Source organism: Leptonychotes weddellii, chromosome 10, assembly GCF_054177405.1.
Source record: "Leptonychotes weddellii isolate Sample4059 chromosome 10, ASM5417740v2, whole genome shotgun sequence".
NCBI lineage: Eukaryota > Metazoa > Chordata > Mammalia > Carnivora > Phocidae > Leptonychotes > Leptonychotes weddellii.
In genome coordinates this window covers 28,379,806-28,391,067 of record NC_138378.1, presented here as the reverse complement: position 1 = coordinate 28,391,067, position 11,262 = coordinate 28,379,806, and the positions used below count along the sequence as shown (strand labels likewise).

The 11,262-nt window shown below is 53.7% G+C and overlaps 1 protein-coding gene across 1 annotated transcript; it reads left to right on the top strand.

Moving 5' to 3' along the window:
• Positions 1–306: 306 nt before the first annotated feature.
• Positions 307–10,209, top strand: LRRN4 (leucine rich repeat neuronal 4). Its single transcript, XM_081833210.1, has 4 exons — positions 307–1,383; positions 2,583–2,787; positions 6,448–6,585; positions 8,074–10,209. Exons 1-4 carry the CDS (start codon positions 732–734, stop codon positions 9,320–9,322), a joined length of 2,244 nt encoding a protein of 747 aa, XP_081689336.1. The 5' UTR covers positions 307–731; the 3' UTR covers positions 9,323–10,209.
• The last annotated feature ends 1,053 nt before the right edge of the window (positions 10,210–11,262 follow it).

Below are 11,262 nucleotides of genomic sequence, written 5' to 3'. Positions count from 1 at the left end.
CTGGCTTTCGCTGGAACCAGTGTGAAGACCAGGAAATGCTCGGATCCAGGTTCCCAAGCCTCACAGCTTTCTGGGGGCTCTTTTCTTCCCAAAAGGCAACCCTGAGGGCCCTCTCAAGAAAGAGCCCTCTCAAGAGAAAGTTCTGCCCTCAGAACTCATTTTAAAACATGACCTGCAAACCAGGTCAAATGCAAATCGGACTCACCTGTGGCTGGGCAGTTGTAAGGGGGGGGGAAATGGAGGCAACTCAGTTTTGTTGGACTTGACAAAATCTCCCGGAAGTCCTATGTTTCTATTCCAGCAGAGCTTCTCCTAACTGGGGTCATTCACTGGCTCATTATTAATAGACGTTTCTGGAGCCGCATCTGTGCACCTGGGGAAAGTTTACAGCAATAAAGGGCACGGTCTCCTCCCTCCGGAAGCTCGTGCAATGGGGACAAGGGAGGAGGTGACTTGGAAGTTCAGGCCGGAGGGGACAGGTGAGGGAAGCCTTCTGCATGAAGTCACCTGTGGATGCTAATCCGCAAGTGAATTCGAGGGAAGGGCATCGCTGGGAGCAGGAAGGGCAGGAGGGGCCACAGGAACGTCCCTCCCAGCCCCCGGACCCCGACCTTCAGGAAACATCCAGGGCCTGTGCTTCTCCTCAGAGTAGAGGAGCACATTTGCCCCTTCGTGCGGGGTGTCTGCGGATTTAAGAGGCCGTCGTGCTGTTGTCTCCGCAGCCACGCACCATGTGGTGGGCCCTGCTGCCTCTACCGCTGCTCCTGCCCACGGCGCTGCGCCCCAGCTGGGCAGGGCCACCCCAGGAGAGGGGCCCTCTTTCCCGGCTCACTCGGCGGGATCCCCGGGAGAGCGGGACCAGCAACGCCACGGTGTCGCCGTGCGAGGGGCTGCCCGCCGCGGGAGCCTCGACCTTGACCCTCGCGAACCGCAGCCTGGAGCGCCTGCCCCGCTGCCTGCAGCCCGCGCTGCGCAGCCTAGACGGCAGCCACAACCTGCTGCGCGCCCTGAGCGCCGCCGAGCTCGGGCCCCTGGCGCGGCTGCAGGTGCTGACGCTGCGCCACAACCGCATCGCCGCGCTGCGCTGGGGCCCCGGCGGGCCGGCGGCGCTGCACACGCTGGACCTCAGCTACAACCGGCTGGCCGCGCTGCCGCCGTGCGCCCCGCCCGCGCTGCCCGGCCTCCGTTCGCTGGCGCTCGCCGGGAACCCGCTGCGGGCGCTGCAGCCCCGGGCCTTCGCCTGCCTCCCCGCGCTGCGCCTCCTCAACCTCTCCGGCACCGCGCTGGGCCGCGAGCCCGGGGCGGGCATCGCCGACGCGGCCTTCGCGGGAGCGGGCGGCGCGCTCGAGGTCCTGGACCTCAGCGGCACGTTCCTGGAGCGCGGTGAGTCCGGGCGGCGCCGGGAGTTCGGGGTGGGGGTGGCCGGGCTGGGCAGGCGCTCGCGGGGCGGGGCCACGAACTTCCTCCGGAGGGGGGAGGGCGGGCGACCAGGGCGCCTGGCTCAAGGTGCGGCTCAAAAATAGCCCCTCCTCCATTTCCAGAGCCCAGCGGGCCCGGGTCAACTCCTGGAGGCCCAAGAGGTGGGGACTGTTATTATGGATCCCCGCTTTACTTAGGAGGGAAAGAGGGCGCGGACAGGTGAATGACTGGCCCACGGTCTCCCAGCTCAGTAAGTGGTGGCTCCAGGCCTTCGGGGGCGCAGAGCCCAAGGTTCGCCCCTCTGTTCGCCTGCTACCCAGCAGAGCTGGCAAATGCTTGTAGAATGGCGACGTGGGGGCATCGCTTCGGGGCCGATGAATGAATGAATTTAGCACCAAACACGCCGTTAACCTGAAGCAGCAGATGCCTCCTGAGGATGAATTCATTGATTTTTCTACTTGGTTTGGCTCAGCTTGTTTCTGTGAACGTTGAATCTTCAAACAAGACACATGTACTTGGCATGTTTTGACTGATTCCCAAGGTTGGTTTTGTTTAAAAAAAAAACACAAAACACTATATATGCTTTCGCTGGAACCAGCGAACAGGAACAGGAACACCTGTTCCACCGCAGACAGAAAAAAGAGCGAGAATGGAAAACAGGGAAAGTGGCACATTCTCCATTTGTTAGGAGAGCCACGGAATTCGGAATTCGGCTTCCAGGCCTCATCTAGCCTTGTTCTTCCTCTCCTCCTTCCTTACCTCTCTCAAAGATGTCCCCACTTCTGGTAGCCATCAGAGTGAAGTCTGGGGTATTTCCCTGTGGAGTTTAACAAGAAGGTGGGCAACAGCAGCCTTGGAGACAGTGTCCTGGGTTCAAGTCCTCGCTCCATCCCTCCCCAGCTCTGTGGCCCTGGGCCTGTCCTTCTCCTCTCTGACTTTGGCTGCCCTGGGTCTGGAAGGAAGGAAGGAAAGACCGGTTGTCTCTGAAGGCTCTTCCAGCTGAGATGGCCTATGCTTCTGAGATTCCCACAGCTGCTAACTGCCCATGTTCAGCAATGGCCTTTTTGACTCACCTTGTCCCTCTCATTCTTTCCTTAATGCTGTGCTAGCCCCGCCGGTTTGTGCCTTCCTGGGTAGTGGGCAGTTTCCCCTCTGTATTTCAGTGCAGTCAGGGTGGATCAGAGACCTCCCGAAGCTCACGTCTCTCTACCTGAGGAAGATGCCCAGGCTGAGAATTCTGGAGGGGGACATTTTCAAGATGACCCCCAACCTGCAGCAGCTGGATTGTCAAGACTCCTCAGCACTTACCTCTGTCCATACACACATCTTCCAAGACACTCCTCGCCTACAGGTCCTTCTATTCCAGAAGTAAGTGTTTCTAAGACGCACGTGAATCACATAACTGATTTCTGCCCATTACACTAAGTTGAACACGTGTAACCGTTTTATAGCACTAACCAGACCTTCACTCCTCTCCCTCCGCTCCTTCTCATCCTCGCTGGACTTCTGTTCTTCCTCATCCTTTGGGTGATATCTTGGTCAGGTACCGGATAGTCCATCGGCCTAATAACCATGCAACTCAGTCTTGTCCAGAGTAATAGTAAAGCTCCAAACTCTCATGCATGTAAAGTTTCCTTTAAGCCCGGGCTGAGAAACTTGCAGTGGGAAGAGGGTATGAGGCATCAGGTTCTTCTCTATTTCTGGATCCACCTGCTTCCCCCCCCAACCCCAGGGATTTATGCAGTTCAGCCCTTCCAAGGTTTTTTTTTTTTTTTAAAGATTTTATTTATTTATTTGAGAGAGAGAATGAGATAGAGAGCATGAGAGGGGGGAGGGTCAGAGAGAGAGGCAGACTCCCTGCTGAGCAGGGAACCCGATGTGGGACTCGATCCCGGGACTCCAGGATCATGACCTGAGCCGAAGGCAGTCGCTCAACCAACTGAGCCACCCAGGCGCCCCAGCCCTTCCAAGGTTTGAATGGGTCTAGGGAGGAAAGGTGAGAGGGTAGAAGGGTTCTACTTGCAGTTGGAACCCAGGGTCAGTCCTTCCAGGCCTGGTTGTCCAAAGTGTCACTGTATTCACCCTCCTCATCAAGAGAAGCTCCTGTCCTGACTTCCGCGGGAAGGGCACCATCCCTGTGAAGATGACCCCAGGCCACCTCCTTTCCTGGGGCCCTCATCTGGGCCCCGAGAAGCACCTTTGCCCCATCATCACTTTAAAGTAGCCACCTCTCTCTTTCCTCTGCTAGCTCCAGCCACAACCAGAGTGTTCACTCTGGGGTTTGTCATGGGAGAAAAGGAAACAGAACACGCAGAGCACTTAGCTCAGCGCCTGGCACATGTTGTGTGCTGTACCATTCGTGAAGATGATATGGTGGCTGTGAAGAAGGTGACATCGTGTTGGTAATGATGGTGAACTAGTGACAGTGATGGTAATCGTGATGGTGATTGTGGTGGTGGTGATGTTGGTGAGAGGGATTTCCTCTCTGGCTCAGACTCCTCTTCTGAGCTTCAGACTTGTATGTAAGGTGGCAGATGTGGAGTCCCCCTGCCCCCGGCTCAAATCCTGACTCCATCCCCAGTCACACACCCCGTCTCTGCGGAGCCCAGGTTAAGAATGCTTGCGATCCAGTCACTACATTCAGCCAAGAGGTCTGTCTAAATCATAATCCGATTGAGTCTCCTGCCAAATGGAAACCTTGCAGTGCTTCCCGAAGGAGAAGGTTAAATTCCTTCTGGCTCATCGTAGTTCCCCCTCCCTCCCCCAACTGTACCACCTGTGCTCCAGCTGGTGGTGGGGAGGGGGGAAGGAAGCAGCCACTTGCTTTCTTGGTGCTTTCAAGCGTCTGCATCTGCTCTGCTGGACCCTCCCCTTCGCAGCCTGGCCTACTCGCAGCTCTCCTTAGCTCACCCACAGCTTCCCCTGGGGGCTGTGCTAAATACCGAGTCACGTTTGGCTGCCCTGGCATGGCCCGGCACGCACCAGTGAGGGGATGGCCACCTTCCTTGCTGCTCGGCCAACCAGTGTGCCCCAAAGCCCTCTGCGGCCCCCTCTGACATGCAGGAGGGAGGGGCAATAGTTCAGCAAAGAAGTGAAAAGAGGGGGCACCTGGGTGGCTCAGTCGGTTAAGCGTCTGCCTTCAGCTCAGGTCATGATCCCAGGGTCCTGGGATTGAGCCCCACTTTGGGCTCCCTGCTCAGCGGGGAGCCTGCTTCTCCCTCTCCCTCTGCCTGCCACTCTGCCTACTTGTGCTCTCTGTCAAATAAATAAATAAAAATCTTAAAAAATAAAAGAAGCGAAAAGAGGTTATTTAGGAGAGCAAGTGAACCTTCTTTCACACTAGGGCTCTGTAAGTTCAGATGCAGAGACACGCAGCACACACCAGGATGTGAGCCAGGCTCTCCCGTACCTCCCGTGTGGGTGGTGATTCGACTTGATTTTATCACGCGCAAGTTACATCGGTGACAGAAGGGGCCACCGGATAAAGAAAGGACTCATTTTCCTTATCTGTAAAATGAGCAAAGTATTATTCTGTCACTGAATTGTCGTAATGATGTCTGTGAGCTAATGAATGTAAAGCCCTGGGTAATGTTAACTGCTCAAAAAGACGATAATCCTTTTTCCTTCCCCCGCTTCAGGCAAAAAGAAAAATACTTCCTTGGCATGCTGACGTGCTAAGTAAATTCTCCTTCTAAGACTTCTACTCTAGCTCTGTGAAATCTGCTGAAAACAAGCATGCATATATGCATGTACTCATATTGTGCATTAAGCTTCCAGATAAATAGCACACATATATATCTGGTGTTCCAGAGGGGACAACTGTCCGGTCCCCACCACCCCGGAGTGTTAGAGCGGGTCCGGGGAGTGGGTCCGTCCTCACCTAGGACATGAGCATCTCCCACAGAGCAGCTGGGGAAGGCAGATGGTTCCCAGGCGGGTGGAGGAAAGCCAGCCTTTGGTCAGAAGAAACCTGAAGGTAAAGTGCAGCAACTGTTGCCCAAGATGAAGTATAACTGAGGCCAGGGGACTCAAGGAGTTGAGAAAGTTGAGGCCAAATGCTCTGTAAGACTCTAGGGAAGAAAGAGCCAAGTATTGGGAGGGGACCTGCCATTGCTGGGCGTGCTAGACCCTTTGCAAAATGGCCCCGCGTCATTCCTCCCATCCTTGTAGACACGCCCCTTTGCAATGTGACTTTGCAGCTCCTCCCACCAAGAATTGGAGTCTATGCTCCACCTCTTGAAGCTGGACTTGGCCTTGGGACATTAGCAAAAGGGACGTAAGTAGAAACTTGAAAGCAGTTGAGGATTGGAGCTTTCCCTTCCTGGCTGGTGGGGAGCCCCCCCTCCAACCCCACCACCATGTGCACTAGCCTGGGCTAGCCTCCTGAATGATGAGGAGTATATGGAGGGAGGCCCCAGCAAACGTAGTTGAGTCTCCATATATGTGAGGCCATCCTAGATCTTCCAGCCCCACTGAGCTGGCCCAGACCACAAGAACCACAGACTCACAAGAAAGAACAAATATTTGTTGTTTTAAGCTACTAAGTTTTGGGGAAATTTCTACCCAGCAAGAGCTTAACCGATATGCTCCAGCGAGGCATCTTCCAAAGGACTGGTGTTGAGTGCCATCAACAACAGTTCAACTGCGATAGTACATGCTCAAGAATGTTCTCGTTAATAAAGAGCTTCTGCCATTTCTTGTGACTGGTCTATAATAACAATATCTTACTTTTGTGTGGAGACTTACACTTTTAAACAGTTTCATCATCACAGACTCTTTTTGATATAACAAATGGGCAGGGGAGTACTGTCTCCATTTGATATGTGGGGTGAGAGTGACTGAGTTGGGTTGGTAGCTCCACTTTACAGATGACGAAAAAAAATGAAGTCTGAGGTCATTAAAGAGTTTTGTCCAAAGTAGTATCATCTAACCCCTAACAGAATGGTTTTGCACGTGACACCACCATGGCTCTCTGGGAATAGTTTTGACTTGGTTTTTAAAGCCTGACTTGATTTTTTCGTGTTTCAGCTGCAACTTGAGTTCCTTCCCTCCTTGGAGCCTGCATTCCTCCCAGGTCCTGTCCATCAGCCTCTTTGGCAACCCCCTCATTTGCAGCTGTGAATTGTCCTGGCTCCTCAGGGATGCAAAGAGGACTGTCCTAAGCAGGTAACACATTTACAAAGCAGATGACTAAGAGGTGAGCGGAAATTCTCACAGCTTATGGCTTGCTCTTCTTGGGCAGGTTGGCAGTGTTGGGCAGGGTGGCCACTCCCCATGTAGTCACACTCAGGGTCCCCCAGTGATCAAGACTCTTCATTCCAGCCAGCCAGAGTGACAGAGAGCATGGAGGAACAGACATGATGGTTTTAATAGGCCAAGCCAGGAGGTGGGGCTCCTCACTTCCCCTGGCATCTCATTGGCCAAATGTCAGTTGCAGGCCACACCTACTATAAGGGAGGCTGGGAAATGTAGTCTAGTTTTGTGCCCAGTAGGAAAAAAAAAAAATGGGCTAAGTGGACAGCTAGATTAACTCCACCAAGACAGTCTTATCTTTGTTCCATTTTACGGACAAGTGGGTGGGGGCCCAAAGAGAGGAGGTGCTTGCTTAGGTTCATGCAGCTGTTGGGTGGAGGAGGCAGGATCCATCTTCCTCCAAAATGGTGGGGGTGGCTCTTAACCACTGGGCCCCACTAGTGAGTCGCCAAGATGCAGCCTGGTCCCCTGCATCATTCAGTCCAAGGCCGATGGACTTACAGAGCTCTTATGGGACAGGGGAAAAAGAAGTCCTTCAAAGACTTCCCATTGGCTGTTGGCTAGAAGAGCTGTTTTTGCAGTGGGGAGCCATGCCCAGGCTGGCCACCAGGAGAGAATGGGGGCTGGCTGGGGACACCTCTGGTCACGAGTACCCTCAACCCAGCTCCACTAGCCCCTCTGGCTCACTTTAGGAGACACCTCCCCCCATCCTGTGCAATTTTTTTTCATGTCCCACCCAAACTCAGTTGTGAGGTGGGAATCAGTCTGCCCCCATCCCCTTCATGTTACCTCGAGAGATAAGGCCCCAGGCCTTTTGCAGTGAAGGGTCTCACTACAGTGTTAGTGAAGAGGTTGAGAGTGCAGCCTCTTCACACCACTTACTACTTTTGATTTTGGCTGCGTTACTGAACCTCTCTGTGCCTCTACTTCCTCATCTGTAAAATGGGGATAATAGTGGCTACCTCATAAGGTTATACAGATTAAACTAGTTGGTACAGTAAAGTGCTAACAGTAGTCACTAGCGTATGGCAAGGACTCAGAAAATGTTAGCTCATGTGAGTATTATTACTAGTAGTCATCCAGGAAGCAGATAGGTGACAACAAAATGGCAGACTACACTTGGAGAACCGGAACCACCGTTCACAGTGCCTGCCCTGGGTTTAGGTTCTGCCACTTGCTATCTCGGGCAGTTAGTTCCTCTTGCTGAGCTTCTGTTTCTTTCTCTGCCCAATGGGAATGATGAGGGAAGCCCCCTCCACAGGTTGCCCCGAGGGTCAGGGAAGTGAAGGACGGAGAGTGTGCAGCCGGTGGTACCTGGCAGACATGTTGACGGGGTTTGATGAGAGGGATTGTCTGCACCGAGGACTCAAACACCTTCTAACTGGTTGGCCTTCCCTTTAGGGCAGCGGACACTGTGTGTGTACCAGCTTCAGGGTCCCAAGACACCTTCTCGGCCCCTCTTTCGCTGACCCAGCTGCCCACTGTGTGCCATCTGGACCAAAGCACCACCCTCCTCCATTCCAGCTCGCCCTACTCTGTTCCCTTCGCCCACACACCGTCTACACAGGGTCTCACCACCCCACCGAGCACAGCACCCTCCACTCGACCGGTGGAAGCTGGGCAGAGCGTCACCAAGCCCCCCTCCCTCCCCGCGGATTCTGCCACGCAAACTGCATGGTCACACAGCGCCATCAAGGTGGGGACCGCCCCCTCCCCGGCCATCTCCACAGCAGATTCCAGCAACTCCGGCGCTCTGCGCAGGGCTGCAAGCACAGCTGGGACAGAGCCCCAAGAAGAACACGCTGCCATGCTGGGCCATGCGCCTCACGTCTCAGCTGCCTCCACCGCCTCGGCCAGCAAACACCCTGGGCTCTTCCCTGCCCCCTGGAGCCCAGCGTGGACGCCGCAGCCCGACTGCACGACACAGGCCACCCCGCAGGCGCCCCACCCGAGTCCTTCCGAGGGCGCGATTCCCATCTTGCTGTTGGACGACTCCAGTGAGGAGGAGGAGGAGGAGGAGGGGCAGAAGGAGGAGGTGGGCGCGCTTCCCCAGGATGTCCCCTGTGATTACCACCCCTGCAAGCACCTCCAGACCCCGTGCGCGGAGCTGCAGAGGCGCTCGCGGTGCCGGTGCCCCGGCCTCAGCGGGGAGGACACCCTCCCGGACCCCCCCAGGCTGCAGGCGGTGACCGAGACCACCGACACGTCGGCCCTGGTCCGCTGGTGCGCCCCCAACTCGGTGGTGCGCGGCTACCAGATGCGCTACTCTCCCGAGGGCCGGCCGGGGAACCAGTCGGTGACGGTGGTGGCGGACATCTACGCCACCGCCCGGCAGCACCCCCTGTACGGGCTCTCGCCGGGCACCACGTACCGCGTGTGCGTCCTGGCCGCCAACCGGGCGGGCCTGAGCCAGCCGCCGGCCTCGGGCTGGACGCGGGCGTGCGCCGCCTTCACCACCAAGCCCAGCTTCGTGCTCATCTTCGCGGGGCTGTGCGCCGCCTGCGGCCTGCTGCTCGTCACCACCCTGCTGCTCGCCGCGTGTCTGTGCAGGCGGGGCCGGTCGCCACGCCCGCAGCGCCACGACACGCACCTGGTGGCCTACAAAAACCCAGCCTTCGACTACCCGCTCAAGCTCCAGACGCTCAGTTAGCTCAGCGCCCCCTCCTCCACTGGAACTCGAGCTGAGGAACCGGCCGCCTGTGTGCCGAAAAGAAGATACAGAGGGTCAAAGGTGACCCCGCCAGCTCAGAATGCCTCTAATTTCCAATGAAGCCAGCACTCTGCCATGCAGTTTCTCAGTCCGAGGAACCACTGCCTTCCCCGCCTTCTACTTCTCTGTTCCCAGAAACATTAGGGTTCACACCAGACCACCCTCGTTGCCGCGGGTCATCCTTGTGTGTTATTTGGGTTTTTCAGCAGTCAGTGCCCCTTGGCGTCCAAGCGAATAGATTGGGTGTGAAAGTAGGAAGAGAGAAAAGAGTTCACACAATTCAGTCTCTTTTGCCATATTGGAAGTGACATCCTCAAGTCATTTCAGGGAAGTTCCCTCGTGGTCAAGCTCTGGCTAAGGCACCTGGATTCAAGGAAGCAACTCCAGTGGATTCTTAATCAGAGAACTGGGGGTAAGGGAGAACTACTGGTTATGTTTCCTGAGGCCGTCCTGGTTTATTGAGTTTATTGGCAAAAGAAATGTGCTTCAAGCTTCGTAGTTATCTTCTGGGAACATCTGTGAAACACAAGGATAAGCTGTCCTTTTTAAAGTCATTTTTTACTGCACTTCTCCATAGTCTAAGTGGTCAAAGAAACTATGAACTCCTTTTCTTAAGAAAGCATAATAAGGTCACTTTCAAGACTTGGTCTTTTAAGAGAGAAGAGATGAACAAAAGAGAACCTCAGGGCTTTAGCTAGAGGCCAAAGCATTTTGCTCTCCATTGCATCAAACAATGCCTTCATGATTTGTATCTGAGTGTGGGCAACGCCTTCCGACACCCCTTTTCACTTGTATACCAACTTTAAAAAAATGATTTTATAAAATTACACTGTGGGTCCTATTTCTAGATTTTAATTTTCTACATTAGTATTTATTTCACTTCTCTGTGACTACTCTAACAGTTACCACAAACTGGGTGGCTTAAAACAACAGAAATTTATTCTTACAGTTCAGGCCAGAAAACCACAACCAAGGTATCAGCAGGAGTGGTCTCTTCTGGAGACTCTCAGAATTGTTCCATGCCTGGCCTGGTGGCTGGCAGTCCTGGGTGCTCCTTGGCTTGCAGATAAATCCAATCGATGCCTCCATTGTCTTATGGCATTCTGTGTGTCCAATTTCCCTCTTTAAAAAAAATGTTTCTCCCCCCATCTTTACAGAGATATAATTGACATATAACTTTGTGTAAGTTTACAATATACAACCTAATGATCTGATACACATATATATTAGGAAATGAAGGTTACCTTCACCTCACATGAAGGACTTCTGAGACCTACTTTCTAAGCAGCTTTCAAGTATACATTAACTATAATCATCGTGCTGTCTTCTGGGGATCATTAGATCTCTAGAACTTACTCATAACTGGAAGTTTGTACCCTTAGACCACATTCACCCATTGTCCCCCACCCCTATGAACCACCAATCTACTGCTGTTTCTAGGAGTTGGGTGTTTTTTGTTTTTAGATTCTACATGTAAGTGGAATCATACAGAATTTGTCCTCTGCCTTATCTCACTTGGTATAATGCCCTCAAGTTCCATCCATATTGTTGCAAATGGCAGGATTTCCATTTTATGGTTGAATAATATTACTGTCTCTATATATTTATACCACATTTTATCCACTCATCCATTGACACTTGGGTTGTTTCCATGTCTTGGCTATTGTAAAGAATGCTGCAGTTGGGCGCCTGGGTGGCTCAGTTGGTTAAGCAACTGCCTTCGGCTCAGGTCATGATCTTGGAGTCCCTGGATCGAGTCCCGCATCAGGCTCCCTGCTCGGTGGGGAGTCTGCTTCTCCCTCTGACCCTCCCCACTCTCATGTGCTCTCTCTCATTCTCTCTCTCTCAAATAAATAAAATCTTAAAAATAAATAAATAAA